Source organism: Struthio camelus, chromosome 3, assembly GCF_040807025.1.
Source record: "Struthio camelus isolate bStrCam1 chromosome 3, bStrCam1.hap1, whole genome shotgun sequence".
Classification (NCBI taxonomy): Eukaryota; Metazoa; Chordata; class Aves; order Struthioniformes; family Struthionidae; genus Struthio; species Struthio camelus.
The window spans coordinates 34,470,565-34,492,074 of NC_090944.1; the positions used below are offsets into that span (position 1 = coordinate 34,470,565).

The 21,510-nt window shown below is 42.7% G+C and overlaps 1 protein-coding gene and 1 long non-coding RNA gene across 5 annotated transcripts in view; one reads left to right on the top strand and one right to left on the bottom strand.

Annotated features, from left to right (window-relative positions):
• ELOVL5 (ELOVL fatty acid elongase 5) overlaps positions 1-7,779 on the bottom strand; it is a 42,129-nt gene extending 34,350 nt beyond the window's left edge. The window contains exons 1-2 of one of the 3 annotated variants that reach the window (XM_068937375.1): positions 7,396-7,779; positions 2,298-2,390 (exon numbers count right to left, since the gene is read on the bottom strand). In XM_068937375.1, coding sequence (XP_068793476.1) covers positions 2,298-2,345 — 48 coding nt within the window. In that variant the 5' untranslated portion in view covers positions 2,346-2,390; positions 7,396-7,779. The remainder of the gene's footprint in view (positions 1-2,297; positions 2,391-7,395) is intronic. The other 2 variants (XM_068937377.1, XM_068937376.1) reach the window with 2 other exon arrangements.
• Positions 7,780-9,012: 1,233 nt separating this feature from the next.
• LOC138066701 (uncharacterized) lies at positions 9,013-17,568 on the top strand. 2 transcript variants are annotated; one of them, XR_011140097.1, is made up of 4 exons: positions 9,013-9,401; positions 10,733-10,903; positions 15,925-16,016; positions 17,280-17,536. It is a non-coding gene; the product is annotated as an uncharacterized lncRNA (long non-coding RNA). The 2 variants fall into 2 exon arrangements; XR_011140096.1 differs by having other exon boundaries at positions 15,925-17,568.
• The last annotated feature ends 3,942 nt before the right edge of the window (positions 17,569-21,510 follow it).

A 21,510-nucleotide genomic window follows, 5' to 3' on the forward strand; every position in this document is an offset into this window, starting at 1 on the left:
ACCCTTACGCTTGGAAGAGCCTACTCATAGCTGGTAGAGAAAGTAGTGGCAAATACAAAAGTAGATTCCTCTGTTGCTGTATTACTCATTTCTGAGAGCCTCAAAATCTGATCTACCTCTATCTAAACACAGGTAAGATGTCTTTACTTTTATCTGGTGACAGTTATTATTTCAATAATTTCAAAAATTATATCAAATGCTCTACTATGGAATTCCCTCAAATTTCCAACAGATCAGTGCAATCTTCAAGGTGTTGAGAACTACATATAGGTAAAGAGCTTTCTCCACTAAGCTGTATATAGTTGTTTTGAAAATGATAACGTAGGGCATCTAGGTGAAGAAGGCATTTTCTCACAGCTAGCACTAGCTAGAGGCTCCTTAGCCAACAAAAGCCATCTTTCTGCTATGCCCTTATCTTAAAGGCTTCCCAGCAAGTTCGTAACAGTAACAAAATGTTAAACAAGAGCAGCAAGGCGAGCACCAAAATAAATTTGCACCTTCATCAGTTAACTATCTAAATATATGGCCTAAAACACATGATACTGTAATATGTATTTCGTTTAAGACAGTAAAACACGTTATTCTGCAACTTCATACTTGTTAGCTTTCTTTTTTCCACTTCTAACACTGATAACATCTGTAAGAATTGTGATGCTAACAGAAACGTTCATCGGAACACAGACTCCTTAAAAGCTACAATATTATTTCAACTCCATTCTGTGTCCTTTCATTTTACAAAAGGTTACCTCAACCTGTGCATAGGAAGAAAGCAAATTTTCTCCAATCACAGAAAAAACAGCGGGCAAGAAGAATTTTTTCCAAGTTTTTTTTTTTTCCCCCTCAAGTATTTTCGAGGTCACGAGAAAAAGAGAGAGAGAAGCGTTTGGAAGTGATAACAGAATAGGAATAGTCACCTTGTTTAAATTACTGACCAAGTATCTCAAAGGATACGATAATGTAGGAATCATAAAGCAAAGCAGAATTTAAAGGTGCAGGAAAGAAAAGTTTAATCCACTTCTGCTATAGTTTCTCATCAGCAGGTTTTGTCTACTGAAAATATTAGTGCAACTAATAAATAGTTAATTCTTCATCTATTTAGTCTGGTGTTTTCTACCATAACCTCTACCGAGGAACGAAGTAACTTGCTCATTTTGTCCTCTCAATCTCAGTCCTCCTTCGTTACTTTCTTTCATTGTCGTCTCTGAAGCTAGTCTACAGGGGTGAGATCTTTAAAGCTACTTAGCGTGTGAATACTTTTGACGCTCTTAGTCACTAACCAGAAAAATCTGGGTAATGACAAACGTTTGGAGTAGTTTTAACACAGAGATCAATTAAATCCAGGGAACTTTAGTATAAATAGAAGTTCATGGAAGGTTTTTGTATTTCTACCTGCTCAATATGCCATTGGTCATTAACAAAGCTATTACTAGTGAAGCATAACCTCTATAGCCAATAATGCTTTAATAAGGGCATGCATAATATCCAGATGCAGTGGGATGCCGAGACCAACCCTTAATTTACAGTACTGAGTTCAGCAGAAATAGAATGATTCATTTGTTCTTGGAGAAGTGACAAATGTATTTAGCAACATGTGTCTATAAAATTTGTACACCTGGAAAGAGAATTTACCAGGCTGCCACTATGCTTTCTAAATGCTTGCAACTTTGTGTTCAATGTGAGCCAACCATTTCGTGGAAGAAATTAAAATAATTCTTCAAAACACAGAATGCACCAGGAAGGCATTTACAGATCACATACTTTGGACGAGTTTGTTCTTGTGCTCTTATTTACCATACAAGATAGTATGTCTTACACGTCAAATTACAAATAGAGAAATCAATGCAGTACATTTTAGGAAATAAGGCTCATTAAATAGATCTGAGAGACAGTCACTGTGTAAACAGTCCACAGCAACCATAAAAGTTACCTTGATATTAAGATTCAAGGCAGCATTTGTTCGTTTTGCAGAATCAAAAACTAATTCAGGTCACTGATTGCAATACCTTTATCGAACAGAATTATAAATGTTGTTCTACCAAACACCAGGAATAGTCTTAGGTGCATTCAAAATCATATATAGCTATATATATCATTTTTACTGATCAGCTCTTACAAACGCCAGAGGTGTCAATCTAAGCAATGCCTTCTCAACCGTATTGCTGCAATAGTCTAACACTGCAGTTAAACAGCCTTAGAAAGGCTATAACAAAGTAATTTGAACTTGAAATAGGTTTTTAATTTAAAGAGTAACTTCTTAATATGCAATTCATTGATTATATTTTGGTTTGTCTACGTACCTGATCTTTCATCTGAGGGAGAAAACTGTCTTCAGCGTTAGCATGCATAAACTGTTTGGACTGTAGGAACCGTGTGCGTTGTTAACCACACATCTATGAATTACAAAAGAAATTAAGAAACTATATTGCATATGATAAAACAGTTATGGATTACAAGGATTACTGTCAATTTCGTAAAGTGCTTTGAAGTCTCCTTACGACATGCAGTAAGCATCAATTTCTCAGCTGTACTACATAGTCAGATAGCTTTCAAAAGCAGGCATTGCATCTTGGAAAAAATATTTTTTTGTATATTTTAAAAGCAGTAAAACAAGAGCATTGCCATGAAGAGCTTAGGGCAAGAGCATCACAAGTATTCACACACTAAGTAGTTTCAGAGATCTCACCCCTGTAGACTAGCTTCAGAGATGACAATGAAAGAAGGTAACGAAGGAGGACTGAGATTGAGAGGACAAAATGAGCAAGTTACTTCGTTCCTCGGTAGAGGTTATGGTAGAAAACACCAGACTAAATAGATGCCTTCGTGACCTCTACAAAGAGCTGGCAAGTCTAAGTGGAACTTTAAAACCTCCAGATAAACAGTAGAGTTAGCTTGTGAACCATCTCAAGGCACCATGCCACTGGCAGGAAAAAAAGGCAAGAAATAATGTGAAAAGCATTTGTGCCTCTGTAACTTGGTGGTGAAACAGCATCACTGCCTCTGTTAGGAGAAGTCAGAGCACAAACCTTCATCGCACGGAATAAAAACCACCAAGATCCCATTTACTCCCAAAGGCTTTTCAGATATGAAGGTGCCTCTCCAACAGCACCCGCCCCAGTAAACAAGTCTTTGTAAAACATGAGAGGTTTGGTTTCTTGCTTCAGCGGCAGAAACCACTGCAGAGTCCTCTGGTGAGGCAGCAAGCTGAGCTGCACAGCAGCAAGCCAGGCGCTGCCTAAGTCATCTCCCACGGTAGTGGCAAGGTGACATCCAAAGCGCTACCAAAACTACCCCCCACCTGACCACTGCCCCACACCGCTGTATGGCTTCTGCATAGCCTGGCCGGAAGGAAATGTCAGCACGCTGCTGTGGCAGGGGCAGCTAGACCCACAGATGAATACTTATGTATGAAATCCGAAGGGTTTTTAGCATTAGTTCCAAGTGAGACAGAGGAGACAACAGGATGTAGGATATAGTATTATTTTAACACGGGACTATATATAATAAATATTTCTCGCAAACAATTGTCTTTGGTGGTACAGACACGGCGTTAGCTGGACACTTGCTTCATCAAGCACAGAGTAAGGTCTGCTGAAATAACAGACCACTAAAAGAAAAGCAGAGATGGTAAAGACAATGTGTATTTTAACCTTGCAAGTAGCTTCTGTACTTGAGCAATACCACTTTGTGCTAGTTTGTTTTTTTTTTTCCTGAGCTCTGTAGAAACTGAAGTGTTTAATGTTGCAACGCTTGTGGCCCAAAAATGAGGAAGGTAAAGAAATGAGGTCTGTTCAGTCTTGAAAGTATTTAACCAATCATCAACTGATTGTCATTTACAAAGCCTATTCTCCCAAACAGACAGTTCTGAATCAGACTCAGCAACACTGAACTTCCCACCTGTGACTACTTGAACATCAGGTCAGTTTAGAATCCTAAAATGGGCAGCTCTACATCTGAAAAATCTTAATCTTCAAACTCATTTGCAAAAATCTGCACCTAGCGAGTTGCACAAGAATGACCAACTTAAGATACCATCCAGGATGCCTATCAAATTTATCATAATATTTCCAACTGACAGGCTTACATTTTTTGGTTCAGTTAAGCGTATCTTCTCTAATTTAATTCCTCTTGTAAGCAACACAAAATGAAGGTCAAAAGGGAAAGAAGAGATTAAACCACAGAATGTAAAATATTTTATTTCAACTCTCACAGTGCTAAAAGCAAGGCATGCAACAAGAAAAACAATTGTTGAGAAACAGAAAGACAACACCTTTCTAAAAATACTGCAGTAAGTATACCTATAGTTCAGACAAACAGTGTATAAACTAAATATCCTCAGCAATGCTACATTTATGTTTCAAATGCACAGAAGTTTTGGTCAAAGATATATATATATAATTTAATCAACTGGTGGTACATAAAATATACTAAACTACACAAATTGCAGTTGCTTTTTATAAAGCATACACATCAAAATAAACCAGTCTGTTTGCCAGACTCTTCCCAAACTTGCAAGACAAAGCTATACTACATATAATTTCATGACTGTTCTCTCCGATTGAATTTTAATGCCAAAATATGGAAGGTTTCTGTTAAGTTAGTTCACTACAAATATCAGGGATAAAAAACACAAAGACATCCTTGAGTGCTTCCAGCATGCATTAGTTCTGTAATATGTACCCTGAAGAAATTCAGTTCGATACACAATATCCTGGCATGTTTTTATTGTCCTCGACCCATGAATCTTACTACTTGGCAACAGTGTTTGCAAGGGCAAAACCACTCTTAACCTCAGCAAACTCATCACAGGGGTCTCTTACGTTCCTCGGTTCGCATACAGCTGGGTTTTCCACCAAGCTGACCCCAGCCATCTATTCTGATTCTGTGTGTGCAGCTGCACATACCCACAGAGTACCAGTCCTCTCCTACCAAAGCTCTTCTGGTTTCAACACTTGCCTTGGTTACTTGCTATTCTGAAAACAGACTACATCCAATCCACCCCAAATATATGAATATTTACATAAGAAACTCCCATCTCTCATTGCTAAATAGCATTAGATGACCATGCCCACCACCGGCTTGCTCTCCCTGATGCAGTGTCCACTCGTTACTGCCAGTGAGGACGTGCCAGTATTAGTTGATAGCTATGAAGTTTTCTAATGGCAGACAAAAATCTTGGGTTGCAATTGAGCCAAAGGAATGAGGAGAGCCAGAGTAAAACATCTAAGTTATAGCATAAAAAACTGAAATGTTAGTCATGAGCACCTATTAAAAATAGATGTGTTTCCCCTCTCCACACTAGCAGCTTGAGAACTTGAGCAACTCCAACTGCCTGCATCTACAAAAACTTCACAGATGCAAAACCCTCCATTCACCCAGCACCACTAGTGACAGCTTAAACTGACTGCTTAAAGCAGGCTTGCACAACTATGGCTGAACCCTGACGGCTGCCAAAATCCTGACTAATAGTTGTTCTTACAGTGATAATCTTACACTGGAAGCAACCTAGCCCAAAACCTTGGCAAAAGGCTGTGCCGTCACTAGAGCAGTCTGCACATTTACTTTCTTCTGGTTTCAGCTGCAGGGTGTGTTTCCATTTATACAGAATGGTTTCAGAAACTTCCTGTTCTGAAGCATCCTAACTACAACGGTATTCATGTCTTTTTTTTTTTTCCTTCCCTCTCCTTTGTCTTCTCTCCATCACTAATATTGGGCTGAGCTCCTTCCTTGGATTTTTCACAGCAGTCCTCAGTATCCTGCCACAGCACCGAATCCTTCCCACAGTGTCAGAGATCACTTAAAGCACAGAGAATACCAATTCGCTCTACAGGGCACTCCACTTCAAACACGGCTCGGACATACTCTCTTGTTCCCCAAAGCATGCAATATGCTCAGGGGGAAAAAAAAAAAAAAAGTCTCATGTCATCTGACAGGAGCCCTCCTTGCTGAATAAGCAAAGGTGTTACTATTGGTACCCAGCTGAGAAAGATGAAGCCTGCAAAACAGGCCTTTGATCTCCGGATTAAGAATGCAGATATATGCTGGAAAGATCTCTGGAGTCGGATCGGCACCTGGCTGCAGCCCAGGGAGGTTGGGGAGGGGGGGGGGCCAGGGGGCAGCAGGACAGGGAAGGGGCCAGCAGAAGCCAGGAACTAGAAAACATTTAAATCCCCCAAAGCAATACTCCACATAACCCTAAGTGTTGCCGACTTGTAACGCTGCTGATACCCAAAGATTTCCAGGAAACAGAAGGGATAATAACAAAGTCAAAGTTTTTAAGAGAGTCCACACACCCTCCAGAAATACATCTGACATACACACATGGCATACTGGCACTTTTTCATCATGTGGGCCACCCATTAGATGCTGCTTTTCTACCCACTGGTTAATGCTTATACTCTTTGAACATTTAGATCTTTAAATGCTTCAGGGTAGGAACCGTATCTTTTAAAAGCACTGTACATCTCTACAACACTGCACAGAATTGAACGTGGTGTCTGCCTTGTCCCTGGCTCAAAAATGGGGATTACTGTCGTGCCTGTTCTTTTTTTAAAACAGGATATTGATTGGGGACGGTTAAAGAACAAGATTTCTGGTTCATGGAAGAAAAAACAGAACAAAACAAACAAAACAGAAAGCGGTTCCTCTTGAGCCCAGGAAGCCCTCTCAACAAACTGACACGTTACGACAGAAACCAGCCACCCTCGCCGCTGTCTCTGACACGGCTGGTACCGGGACAGCTCTGCCGGCAGCGCAGCTCGCCTCCCTCCCGCCACGCGCAGCCCGCACTGCGCAGCGCCACGCACAACTGCGCCGGGATTTTGTTTGTTTGTTTTGCCTTTTGTTTGTTTTCCGGACCCGTTATAGGATTCAGCCCTCGGTGCGGGGCAGCGTCCTGGGCTGCTGAGGGAGCTGCTCGGGGAGGAGCGCACGGAAGACGACCGCCGCCAGCCGCGGGCAGGGCGGCACGGGGCGCTCCCCCTGCCCGGACGGATGTTTTTTTCTCCCGACTTTGCGTCCGGCAGAGGAAAAGAGACAACTCGGCTGCTGCTGCTGAAGTTGGAAGATGTAGTAGCCATGGCAATGCCGGATTGCATCATGCTCTTGAGTAACTGCACCGCGCGCAGACCGTTTCAGCCGCAAATCCGTGCGCTGCCCTCCCTCCCTCCCTCCCTCCGCGCCGCCGGAGGCGCCGCTCCCCGGCCTGCGCCAGCCGCCCCTCCGCCGCACTTGTTGCGCGCCGCGCAGCCTGCGCGGCCCCGCGGCGCCCCCCGCGCTGCGCCAGCCGCCCGCGCCCCCGCGCCCGGGCCGGCCGCGCCGCACCGCGCCCCGCCGCCGGCTCGGGCTCGGGGGGGTGGGAACGAAGCTGCGCGGAACGCGGAGCCCCGCGGCTCGTACCTGGTGCTGGTGCCGGCGGCGCTGGGGAGGAAGAGGAGGAAGAGGAGGAGGGGGGGGAGCGGCGGCGGCGGCGCGGGCAGCCGGCCGGCTCTGTCACGCTGCGGAGGAACGGCGGCGGCGGCGGCGGCAGGGGCGGGCCGGCACCAGGGCGGGGAGAAGCGAGCGGCCCGAGCGGGCCATGGGCTGATTGTGACGTAACAATTCACGAGAGGCAAATAGGAGACGGGCTGGGCAGGGGGGCGCTATGACGTCATGGCCGCCAGGGCCAATCCGACGCTCGTGGAAGGTTCGGGAGCGCGGCCGCGGTGGGCGCAGGCCCGGGCGGGGGGCGGGGGGGGGGCGCTGAGGCGCCGCGGCCGCGGCCGTTGCGCGCAGCCCCGCCCCGCCCCGCCCCGCCCCGCCCCGCTCCGCTGCGGCGGGACCGTTATCTGCGCGGGGCCGCCCCGCAGCCCCCGGCCAGTGCCTGGGTAGTGTCTTTCACCACCCCTCGTTCCTAAGTTTGCCCAGTGCTTATTGTTATAAAATCTTTTTTTTTATTATTTTTTTTTCTTTCCCCTTTGCCTTGCTGCCAAAGTTTCAGCGGGGTTTCACAGGGAGCGCCTGCACGCTCCAGGCCGGTTTTTGTGTGAGTTAGTGTGATTTTCCTCGCTGGGAGGGGATCTCGGTCAGTGCTGTGCAGAGCTCAGGAACAAGGCAGGAGGGGAGGTGTGCAGCGCCATGTTCAAGCCCGACGGCCGAGGGGCTTGAGAGGAGCTGCCCGTCCCTGCTGGCGCTGAGCTCGCCTCGAGCTGGCTGTGGCCTGGCCCTGTGGGGCCACCGGGTGGGCGGGCAGCAGCGGGCTCCGAGGGGGTGAGCACAGCGGCTGGGTGGCCCCAGGAGGGCTGGCGCTGAGGGAGGACATGACGCCATGTCGGGCCGGGCGGTGGCTGGTTCCTGTCCTTGCTAGACGCTTCCAGCATGTAGTTACATCCCTGTGCTTTTAGAAAGAGGGGAAAATGGGGGGTAATAATCCCCATTACTTGCTTGTGCCCGTGACTGTTTGTGGAGGCACATGTGACGCCAAGAGCCGGACCCGTCCTGTCACATCTGGAGGTGCCTGCCTGGCCAGGCAGCGCTGGAGACGCTGGGCTGCACCAGGCACTCACGCCTCGCTTTGCTGGGAGTCACTGCCCTCAAAGATGTCCAGCCTGGTGCTGCAGCTCTTGGTTTGCAGAAATGGTGGGGGTTTCGCACTTCGACTGCATGTGGCCCCCTTGCCATGAAATGCTATGTGTGCTGTAATACAAAGTGGCTCCTACACATCTTCCATTGGGTGCCTGAAGACAGTGGATCTGGGTGACCTTATTCTGTCTGAGTTTCATGTTTATGAAATGGAACAATTACTCTCGCTTCACAGGGGATTTTTGATAACATGTTCATCAAGTGTTAAGATAAGTGTGCTGTGGTGATGAGCGCTGTAGGAGAGCCCACGAGGCAGTTAATCAGTTTGCCTGCAGAGGAGACTTTGAGCAGCATCCAACGAATAAAGCCCCCACATTGAATAATGAAGATTAAACAAAATATTGAATAGCTGTTCATTAAGTGAGTATTTTCCATCCGAGGCGATGAAGCAAGAGGCCCCTGTGGGAAAAAATACGTGATCATGTAATTAAAGACTATCATAATGAGATGAACTACAGGCCTAAACTAATGGTCACAGGTAAATTTCGTTGTTATGTCCTATGTTTTGAGTAATGGTCTTTGCAGCCTAATAATGTTTTTGAATGTAAGCTCTGTGTATAATAAATGAACCAGATTTTAGCTTGGTCATATAATAAAACCCCCTTTTTCTGTTGTAATCTAGATGTATGCACTCAGCCTGTCCACGTAGTGTCAAATGTCTGGGAGAGGAATCTTGAAGTATCCTCTTTGGCTTCTCTCCAACAGGCAGGACATTTAACAGAGAAATAAACATCCCCTGTGCCTGCTCCAGACAGTTTATTACCTCTGCTAGATTTTAATAGCAGGTAAGGAAGGGGCAATAGCAAGGGAGCCTGAGAGTTAATATGGCCAAAATGAAGTGATTAATGTCTGTCTTCTCTCTCATAATGTCTCTCTCTCACATACTCTGTCATGATGGAAGATGACCTTTTTATGACCTTTTTTTTTTTTTTAAAGTTTGTCCCATCCCTTTGTTAATTAAATGAAAATGTTATATAAAGAAAGAGCAGCTTTGCTTTACAAAGGAGAGGAGTAGAGCAGCGTTTTGCATAACTGTTACTCAGGATCAAATATCTGTGCTCAATGGGAAGCAATGAACTCTGGGGTCTGCGATTTTAGGAAGCTGGAGGAAAAAGGGATTTACTGGAGTTTCCTCTATATCCTGTTAAGACTGTACAGTTAAAGCTATCAAGATTATCAACTGTCAACCCAATGTCCAATTGCTTTTACATTGTCCTACATTCATGGTCATTTAACTAAAGAATTGTGTTGCAACCTAGCCTAACTTGATGTAAGTTCAGTGTGCAAACAGTTCCTAAAGGTGATGCTATGTTGTAAACATGCAACATTATAACAGTTTGTTTGCCTAGTGTGATTGGAAACAATCTTCTTTAAACTTTTACAGGAACAAGAAAAAAAAAGTTAATCTAAAGTAAACATCTAGGCTTCAGCATGTTATTTTGTTCAATCTTGTTTGTTCGGATACAGTTTTGTTCTGCAACCATGTAGCCAGCAAATAGTATCTTTCAGCTTTTCCATACTGAATCGTTCCAAACACAAACTGTAATCTCCAAAGTGACCATGGACAAATTCTTAATGAAATAAAAAGTATTTTTGTGGATTGCGGGACAGATGACAAATGCTTGTTCTTATTGCTAGATAAAAAGTTTTGTGAAAATCTCAACGCTTGCATTTTTGAAAGTATCCAAAGTGAGTCTTTTGAAAAAAAATTATTACTTATTTTAACAATTTGTTGACCTAGTTACACATTTGAGGTATGCTGGTAATTTCAGTTAATGCTGTAGTCAGAAAATACTCCTCAGAGCAAGATTTTTTTCAATGGCACCTTTCCGGTTTGTATAATTTGTATTTTTGGAGGATTCTTAGTTTATGCGCTGGTTGGTGTTGTGTGGGTTGAACTGGAATCTCACTGTAGTGATATGTGGTAGAAGTAACAAGAAATTTGGATTTAGTGTTTTACTCTAAGGATTGGATTGCAGGAGTGTACAGAAGGGGATTAGCATGAGCAAGAATGTGCACTTTATTTTGTACATTTGTTACCTCACCTCAAATCCTCATGCTAAGAGTATTATTGCAATAACACATTAATAGGAATGTACCCTTTTTTGTTTTAAAGCCCAAGCTTCGCATTTCCCTTTCTCTTTGAAGAAGCAAAACCCTCCAGTAATCTTTGGGTGCATGATTTGAGGCTTTGTCAACTGTTCTCAGTAAGGCATGAGCATTCACAACTCTCCTTCCCTATGTGTTTTACACTTCAGAAAAAAATCAAAGCCAGCACAACTCCCAAGTAAGTACACCCTTCTGAAAATGTAGGCTCTTTGCCCAAGCTCAAGTTTCAGCTATTTTGGATGCTTCAGAGATATTTCTTCTGGTTTAGGGGGCGACACAATAGTCTTGCTATTAGCAACAGCAAAGGAATAAGGATCAAATCTGATTTTTTTTTTTTCTTATCTGAGCTAAAGTGTCATGTGCTTATTGAAACGTGACTAGCATTAGGTCTTTTCACATCTGTAAATCTGAACTTGACTTTAAAATGTACTTTAAATAAAATTGCTTCCCAACAGGCTAACAGATTTGTTTCTATGGTTTATTGATGAGTTATGATTGCATGGAGTGCTATTTTCACAGTCAAAACAGCTTTCTAAATCTGGAAGATGCTTAAATAATTAAGACTCAATCTGGTAGTTTAAAAATAGAAAATCAGAGCCTCTGCAAATTTAGGTGCAAAAAGGGAAGAAGCAGAGGGTAGGGAATGTAGACAGTAAGGCCATTAGTGACTGGGAAGCGAATTTTACCCCCTGTGGGAGAAGGATGTGCCCATTGGCTTCTTCCCTAATATCCGAGAGATGACCTGCATCTGCCTGTGAAGTGCTCAGTCACAGGGGTAACATGCCATGAGCTGGCAAGGAGCTGGCACACACCAGCTTTGGTTCACTGTGACTCAGAGCTTTCTGTCATCGCTTGGACTTCTTCCATGGATTTCAGTGGGTTTTTAATGAGGCTCTTTATGCTCACAGAGGCTGGGTATTTTCTTTCAGTTAAGTAGCTGGCACTTGAGGAAGGGCGGGATGGTTGCCACTGGAGGAAAGGGTGAAGCTGGGCACTTTGGCTTTGCCAGCATGGTTCTAGCATGGCAGTCTATGAGCCATTTCTTTCCTCATCTGACATCTCTAAAGCGGTCGTGCTCTTATCAGTCAGAGAATGAGAGCAAGGTCAAAGCATGTGAAATCTCATTTCAGAATTACCTAGTCAGGAGAACTAAGTAAACAAATAAGTTGTTTGTTCATAAATGTTTAAAGAGTTAAAAACTTGCTGAACAGTTTTGGCACTAAGCGTTTGGTATTTAATGACAGGTACAGGCAGGCCAATGTCGTTCTGGGCTGTGGATGTACTGAGTACTGGTGTTCTAACTCTTGCGTTTGAGCATGCACAAGTGTGTCAGGAGAGAAGACGTTCTTAGCCTCTCCGCTGAGTGCTGATGAAATTGCTGCAGGAATGTTTGCTCAGGACAGGCTTCAGAGGCCTCCTTATCAGAGCGGGATCAATGAGGCTGGAGTTCAGAAAAGGGCTAATTACACGTTATTAGTGATTTAGACGGAGAGATTGCTAAGGCGACTTTAAAATAAGTTATACTTTGCATTTAGGTAATATTTTACATCCTGAGATCTCAGACTTGTGGATGGAGGAGTTTTTGCAACATGTGGGTTGTGACTATTTTAATCTTGCTTTCCAAGAGAGAGAAGAGAAGAGAAGAAGCAGAATGCTGAAAAAGATGCAAAGCCAACTCATAAGTGACCTAACCTAGGTAACAGCAGCAGAGGGGACAGGACACCACAGCTGATACGGTTCTCCTTACTAAATCAACTTGCCCCTTAAGCATCTACTGTATGATAAGCAAAGGGAACAGGTTAAATAGCTGCTAGTGTGTGAGAAGACAGATAGCAAGGGAACAAATGGAACAACTGAAAGTAGAGTTAAGAGTCAGTGGGGGCTCTAGCACTGGACAGATTAAAGAAGTTGCAGGTCCATGTTATTTGAAATTAGCCTGGGTAAAGTAATGGGAGTGTGTGCTCCAAGGATACTAGCCTGAAAAGTCTTCCTTATGGAAAGATGAACGACTAGATATTTTCTGTCGTCTTTATTTTAAGAACAATTAGGAATCTTAGATCTGCCTGTTCAGTAGCGGTTCATCATGAACAGTCTAAAAAATAGGTCTTTGTTTTGATTAGAAACAAATTAATCTAATTTATCTAGAAATAATTGAATAGGTTGATTAGAATAAATTACCATCGCTTGCCACTCCAATCGTCTTAACACAAATCTTCAGTTCTGTCTTGGCTTGCCTTGGCTTCTCTCCGGCCTGACTGTGGCAATTCCATTGTCTTTATCAGCAAGATAAATGGGATGTGATTACTGTTCTCTTTAAATCAAACATTGGACTAGCATATCAGGCTTGAAATTTCAGTATCTCTCTCTTCTGAATATGGCATTTTCCTCTCTTGTGCGAACCATAAATGCTTTGTGCTGTTTGTACAACTTTGGCCCCTTTTTACCCAATCCTTGTGGAAAAACTTTCTGAGCAAGGTTTACTTTGACAACTTCTTACTTGGCGGTTATGGTAAACGAGTTGCTGGGTGAAGTGGCCATTTTAAGATTACAACGCAAAACTGGTGTGAGCAGACTAATTCTATTTTGAGGGATGATCGTGTTACAAACTAAGTTGTTAATTAACTTTTGAGAATGCTTTTGCTATCTGCTATTGGGATGTAAACTTATTTGAAGTCCAGTACTGCTCTTGATACCAGGGACAAAATTCTCAGTAGCTAGAGTGAAGGCAGGTTTTTGTTACTTGACTACATTTTTAACCCAAATTTCATGTGTTTCACATTAATAATACAGTTATTTCCTGCAGTGCCTTTTCATCTTCTTACATCTCCTTACAGCATGCAGGGCTGTAGGCAAATGATTACTTTCTAAGGCTTGGGACCTGCATGAACACACCAAACGTGTGTGTATTTTAAGAGCCAGGTTTACCCCAGAGAAAGAACAGATGATGTCCTACGACAGGAAAATATTCTGTTTCTAGCCAAATAGAATCCACGTCAAATAATTAGAAAGTTATCACTGCCGTTGTTGCTCGTATGCTTTTCTCTCGCAATGCTGCTTGCCATCTCGGAGAGATCCTTGTCAATCCAGCCTTGTCAATGCCAGTTAACTTAGTTACTTGGGATATGTGCATTTTTATTTGGTGTTGTCAATTGGCTGCTGAGCTTGGATTGCCCTGATTTGAGAAAATAACAAGCTCTGTGACTCTTGCCACCATATACTGTGGCACTGCTAGAGAGCTGTGGCTGGCAGCTGCTGAGGCTGTTAACAGAGGCACGGAGGGGAATTAAAAGGCATGTCTGAGGGACAAGTACCAAAGGAGCAGGTAGTTTCAAAATAGGCATGAAGATAACAGACAAAGAGAAAGTAGTCCCTTAACCAAAAGGTACATTTGGTGAGCTAACACACGTGAGACCTCTGTGAGAGGAATAGGTAGTTTCCATGTGTCACTGTGCAATTGGCTCCCCCGTACAAAACATGGATGTACTGCAGTGAGTCCAGCAAAGGGCCACAGAGGTGATGAAGGGACTGGAACATCTGTCATATGAGGAGGGGCTGAGCGTGCTGGGCCCGTTCAGCCTGGAGAAGAGAAGGCTCAGGGAGGATCTGATCCATGTGAATAAACATCTGAAGGGCAGAGTAGAGAAGATGGAGCCAGACTCTTCTCAGTGCTCCCTGGTGACAGGACAAGAGGCAAGGGGCACAAACGGAAGCTCAGACAATTCCATGTAAGCATAAAAAGCATGTTTTCAGTGAGCCTGGTTGAACACGGGGATAGGTTGCCCCAGAGAGGTTGCATGTCCATCGTTTGAGATACTCAAAACCCAACCAGACAGGGTCGTGGGCAACCTGTACTAGGTGACCCTGCTTTGAGCAGGGATTGGACTAGTTCATCTGCAAGAGGTACCTTCCGACCTGTTCTGTTACTCAGTATAATGGAGTTGGTAGGAGTACAACGCTGTATTTTCATTAAGAGCTCTAGATGTCCTTGTTTGACAGAGCAGTTAGTGGCAGCATTCATTTTGGGGGAAAAAAATATGAAAAGTATGCAATTTATTTTTATTATGTTTCCTTATAGACGGCTCTAGGCTAATGTAGCCCTTTGTAAGAAGTAAAGGAATGAAAGAGTGAAGGACAGACGTTAGATAAAATGAACAAGGAGAATCAGGGTGTCCGCACTATTGAAATGAAGTTTGGTAAAGATTTTAGTACGCTTACTGTACATTTCGCTTATTTGACCCCAAGCTCTCAGAAATACTATTTTCCCTAATTTGTATAAGGCAATAAGCCAAAGGTTTCCAAACATTCGCCATTTATCTCCTGGATATTTAATCAAGATATTTGGCAGTTGGGACACTTATTTTACAGTGACTGTCGGCAGTCAGCTGTGGTGCCAATTCTCAGAGCATTGTGCTCCCATTTAACCTCAACTGAAAAAGGCTAGTGGCTATACCTCTGGGAGGGGAGAGATCCCTCTTCATATACCATGTTCCCTGCCCATTTCTTTTTACTCACAGCCAGGATAAGCTGTTTGAGATAACCCTATTGTGGAGAGAAACATTGTCTCACTGCTTAGAGCAAACAGTAAATCAAGGCATCTTAATGCAGAAGAGACTAGGCAAAGTATTTTTGTAAATACTCTGATTTATCTAAAAACATGTATATAAAGCTGAATGTTTGCCCTTCCTTGTTGGAATTTTTCAAGTATTAAATCCATTCAAATTGCTTTGTTGCTGAACTTTGTGGTACCGACACTTATGTGAATAGTCAATGTAGTTTTAAAGTCATTATTGCAGTCGTATTTTTGAGGGAGCATTTGCCTACAAAGCACTCAGGTGCAGCTATAGCTCGTTTCTTTCCTCAGTCTTATATGTTTACAGAAGATCTTTTCTGCCTATGAGAAAACCATTGTACCTGAACGTTTGTCCTGGATTAAAACTATTACATGCAATTGTTATACTCTCTCTCATTCTAGGATCACTGTGCAGACCGTCCCAAAGCTGCCCTTCCTGACTGCAATATAATAAAGCCTCAGTCCACAAAACTGAGTCCTCCCCTGCATATCATCTCAGGAGATCAGTTCACTCCAAATCCAGTGTGCTGTCCCCTTGCTTGCTCAGCCTATTTTCTGAGATAACAGTAACCTTTTTACCAGCATAAGGTGTTCATATTATCTCTTCCCACTTCTATGCATCATTTCAGCTGTTCACACGAGAAGACAGAACCTGCCTCTACCCTGCAGTCTCTGCATGTCTTGTCGGGGCCTCCACTCACACAGCCTGGGAAGAAGGAAGGTGGGAATATATTTTTACAGGTTATTACAAAAAGTGTCAAGTTTAAGCTTGTACATTCCAAATAACCAGTTGTTTAGGGTTCTTCACCTACTTACTGATCGTCTTGGACTTCAGAGGACCCTCTGAAGATGTGCAGCTGAAAACCGAACCACCCAAAGTATTGGCTGATGATGATTTTTCCAGCCCCACTGCTGGTGTCAGTAGAACTGTGATGAGACCCTAGGTGGGTTCAAGTCACCGATCAGTAAGCCCCTACAACGGAAGAAGACTCTGAGGGGATGGGCAAGGGCCACGTGCCCGTGAAGCTCAGGGACAAATATAGGGTGTGATGGAGCACAGCTGTTACGCGGAAAGCTGACTTCATCTCAACACAAAGGGGACCCGAGGGTGGCCTTTGTTTTAGACAAACAGCTATGTCAGTTGAGTGGATCAGCTGACTACATCACAGTTGAGTGGATCAACTGATGGTGTAAATGTTTCTCCCTGAGTTCATCAAAAGAGCGTGAATGTCTCCCTGAGTTAGCCAGACCAGCGTGGGGGGAGTGTATTTGTGGTTCAGCTCAACATAGGATATAAAAACAGAAAACTAACAGAAGAACTTCAAAGAGAGCAAGGGGCTTGAGCTGGTTTCAAACCATGTATTCCTTCCCGGTGACTAGGGACACCCAGCGTCATGACAGTGAGCATATTATGGAGCCTGGTAAAATGAGGATCACACTGGTATTGTGATTGAACTGTACATTGCAATTGCTATATTTTGCAAAGTGTAACTTACACTCGTATTATGATTTCAGTATTTTCAGTATATATTCATTATGTGAAAAGGAGTTTGGTTTTCCTTAAGAAAGAAGGGTGGTTTGCTTTTTATTTACCTAGGCATCAGTACTGTGTCTTTTTCAAGTGAGAAGAACAATGGATATAGGTAGACATCTAAATAAATAACTGTGGGTATGTTTCTCTTCACCCTCATTCTTTGCCTGTTTTGACCATTTAGACTGCAGAGTCCTTTGGGCGGGGGCTGTTTTCTAATGTGTGGGTAGAGTGTACCGCTAATCTTTAGTGAAGCTTATGAAAGCTAACATGATAAAAATAACACCAGTGTTAAGAGAAACATATAGAAATGTTGTGGCCCCTGGAGCTATTTTGATAATGATGCAAGGATCTCTAAGGGAAGACTGGATATTGAGAGGTCTCATGGACACCACAGGACTGTGGGTCTGCAAAGGTCTTTGAAGGTGACCAAATCTGTTCCCTCGCCCCTAGGCACAGTGAGTTTCTCCTGATTATAGCTGAAGATACTAAACTGTTCCTGCTGACCAAGGTTAGCATCCAAGGTGAATGTCTCCAGCCATGTGATTTGGCAAGTCCCAAGTTTACAAGCTGAGACTGAGACTACCAACCAAGACTTTGTGTCAAAGTCGTGGAAGGAGTTCACGGTGGGATCCTTGGAAAGAAGGAAAGCTACCTCTTAGAATAAAGGCTATTTTCAGAGGGGGAACCATCTGACTGTTGTTCAAAGAAACAGGTCTGCTGTACACCTGTAAAAATAAATTATACTAAAAACAATACCCTAGTCAGTCTCACTAATTTCTTCTTGAATCCATTGCCACTTTTGACTGCCTTTTAGCCAAAGAAATACCAATAGTAACAACAAGCAACAATAGCAACTTACTGCTTCCCCATGAAAGCAGTATTTTAATATATTCATTTTTGCTTCCAAAAATACTTTATTTCATACTGCCCAAATGATGTTTCTCTGAAGGCTCTCTAGTCTTCTCATAAAACAAATGCATCTGAGTTTACAATCCAATTTGTTTTTTCATTAAGCCTTATCCTTTTATTTTGATGACAACTAACATTTTTTTCTGTGCAACTGGTGCAGAATTTGATCTGTAATCTTAATTGCAACTTCCTACTCATGTATTCTTTAACATTTATAAAATTTCCAAGGACTAGCCTGTTAGAACCTATCCCTTTTTTTCTGCTATAGCCCCCTTAAAAGAGGGCACTACAATCTTGGTTTCCATTCCTTTGACACAAATAATACACATTTTACCACTTAAATGTCTCACTTTCAATAAGATTTCTTGTATTTATAGTCTTTTAAAAGTTTGTCGGAGCTAGGTGAGTGACCTGATTACACTATTATGAGAAACTGCAAACTAGCTTATCACATCAGTATCCGTCCTTCCTAATGGCAGTGTGCCAGTTACACGATGTAGCCTGTGCCAACTGCTTCCCAGTTGGAAGGCCAGAAGATCTACACGTTTGAGTAGTCACTTTTATGAGAACATCAGAATTATAAAAAACAGCCCTTGTTTTGTGTCTGTCCTTATTTCTCTTGTATAACTCCATTTGAAGTGACTCAAATTCCTCTTTTTGTGTCCTGTTAGAGTTTTGTCTCTTGCGCATAAGGTTAATCTTTTCAGTGGTTTCTGTGATAAAAGGTTCTGATTTTAACATTTACGCTGAACTTGGTCTCATTTTCCGATTTGTCTGTACCAATGCCTCATAGCTGTATTGTTATTATTTGCTGACTTTAGATAGCAAGTTTTTATCTATTCCTTTTTAGAGAAAGACTCTTTTCTGTGAGATTCTTGTAATTGTCTTTTTCTAATTAATTCAACAGGAAGTGATTTAAATGTTGGGCTAGGAGCTGCGTTTATTTGCATTGAAATTTATGCATTGAAATTTTCTTAAAATTGAAAGCTGTAGCAGCACATATCCCACCTCAGGTTATTCTTGTGTTTGAAACAGAAACCTAAAGTGATTTTCTGCACTGTGAAAAGTTGATTGAAAAACCCAAAATATATTGAAATTGACTTTTTAAAAAAATGTTGCAGTAATATAAGGTGAATGACTTGTATTTAGTGAAAATAACTCCTGTAATGCGACAAAAATGAAAACTCACAGGAATTTATTTCTTTAATGTTCAAGGATCTTTAGTAAAAGGAGGAGGATATTAAGTATCTTTAGGTTTGCTTCATTCTCGGTCAGTGATCCTGAACTTTTTGAACTAACAACCCTCATTGGCCTTGTAAACATCCTACCTTAAGGCACTCTTGTCATCACACATTTCGTTAAAATATGGTAAGGGCAAAAATTTCTGAGTTGCTGTAGCTTGCTCACTGTGGCCTCCAGTCTTAGTGTGGGAACTGCTGCTCTCGGATGTCCCCTAGACCTTTTCATCTCCAGGAGGGCTTCTCCATGGCATAAGGAGACAGCTGGAACTCAGAAATGCCACGTTATTGCAGTTTAACGAGTTACCAGGGATCAATTCAGCCATGGAAATAAATTGTTTATGCTCTCACTTCCTGTTGGAAATGAGAAAAAAGTATATTAGTGTAAGTCTCTTTTACTGAAATGTAAACTAGGACACTTTGCTTTTGCTGTGGACTAACAGCTTGCAGTTTCTGCTCATGCACTAGAGCTTGTTCGGCTGCGGTGACTCACGTAGGTGTCTGAGCCCTTGCGTACGTTTCAATGAGAACTAAATCAGCTCTGCGTATATGGGGGACGCTTGTATTTGCTAACAGCTCTCCTCGGCACCAGAAACTCTTCTAGGCATATATATGAGAGTGCCTCTGTATTCATAATTATAGTATCACTGCCACCATGCTATAATTAGACAAGGTAAAAATTGTCTGAGCTCCTACTTATTGCTGAAATGTTCTAAATTCCGGATACAGTGGTCGCTCAGCAAAAAAACTTTGAAGCTTTGGCTCCAGCACAGGCAGTATCCTCACACCCTCCTCACCTTTCACTTGAATGGAGCTTTTTGTGCAGACTTAACATGCATGGATGATCTTCGTAAACAGTATTTGTTGTCTTTTTATTATATTACCAGGAGAAGCATTAGAGCCTCAATGGAGTGTATTTTTGAAATAATTCCTTTAATTCCTTTAATTTAATAAGTCCTTAAGATCTGCCAGCCTTCCTTAAGACCTGCCAGCCCTTAAGCATCAGAATATTACCCATTTAGTTTGGATGGAAGTCTGTATTTCAGTGTGCTTCCTGTAGCCAGCTCATTATTGCAGTTTCCCACACGTGGTTATTGAATATGTTTATTTTCTGTGTTGGAGGCTGTGTAGAGCATTCTCTGAAGCTGGGGAAGAATAATGGACTCATCCCTTTGTTCTGTGCAAGGAGCCTGGGCTCCTGATCCTTTACCTTTTACACATAACAGGTGCAAGTTCGGCACAGCGTGAACAAGAGGTTCTAGCTTTGAGCTGCTGCCAAATTCAATAAACTGTCAGCTTCGATAGATCTTGGTTTCTTCAACGTACTTTTATGAGAAAAAAAGCATCACGAAGATCTATTTGCTTTTTGCTATAACCGCTCCTCCTCATATCATTTTGACAAAGTAGTTGCCTTGTTACATCGCTGGTATGGATCATTGCTCGTGTCTCTTTTTATAAACATCATATTTTTGCTCCAACTCTGTAATGAGAACACTGACCTTAAAGAAAAGCTCCGAGCTGAGACTTCTGGCCCCGTTCTCATGAGTGTAGTAGCTGTGAATTCATCATCAAAGGCTCTCATCAGAAATCCCCACTCTTCAAATAGTTTCTTACTCGTTTTTTAACTCTTGGCAGTTTTTCTGCTTCTACCCACACAGTAAAGACTTGTCTCGTAATGGCAACAGCATGAAGTCCGTTAGGAGATCAGAATTACAGACTAACTGAGCATAACTTGCACTTTTGATAATGGAGGGTTGTCTTCTTCAAAGGAAATTAGAAAAGAGGATTTCAGTGAATAATAGTATGACTGCTTTTTGACATTTAAGCATGCTCAGCATTGTGTGCTGGCACTAAGTGTGCTGGAATAGTAAGGAATGGCTGATGTTACACATTACTCCATCGTGTTTGTGCTGTGCCTGGTGCAGTGAGGTCCATCTCTAGGGAGCTCCTGTGGGCCGTGACCTGCGAGCAGGATCGTTAGCCGCCCCTGCTTTGACCTGCGAGCAGGATCGTTAGCCGGCCCTGCTGCTTCAGGCAGATAGCTTTGTTAGACCTAGATAGCGCATTTATTTCAAGACAGAGTGTATTCCTTTCCTCTGCCATTTCCTCACCCCTAATCTCTTCCAGCCTGAGTCGAAAACTGCAGCCATTTGATTCCATCTGCACTGATCAGTCTGACAAGGAGGCTTAATGTTCCCAGAACTGGAGCTTTAAAGGATATCTGTCCCCAGAGATGACAGGATGGGCCACACAGATGCTGACAGCCTTTGAACTCTGCTGTGTGTATATTAGCACTGCAGGCTTCTTCCTGTGTTCAATGCATACATTAATCAGTGTTTCTTACTACACCATAATACTCCGTAAAATGTAGTGTGGATTTTATCATGAATTAGTAGGTGAAGTGTATGCTCCCAACATGAATTACGTGCCTAATGTAACTTAGTAAATATGCTTCCCTAGGTAAATATCCCATACAACATCCCATACCTCATAATACACATACAGACCTGTGCCAACAACTTGCCAGGTAGCAC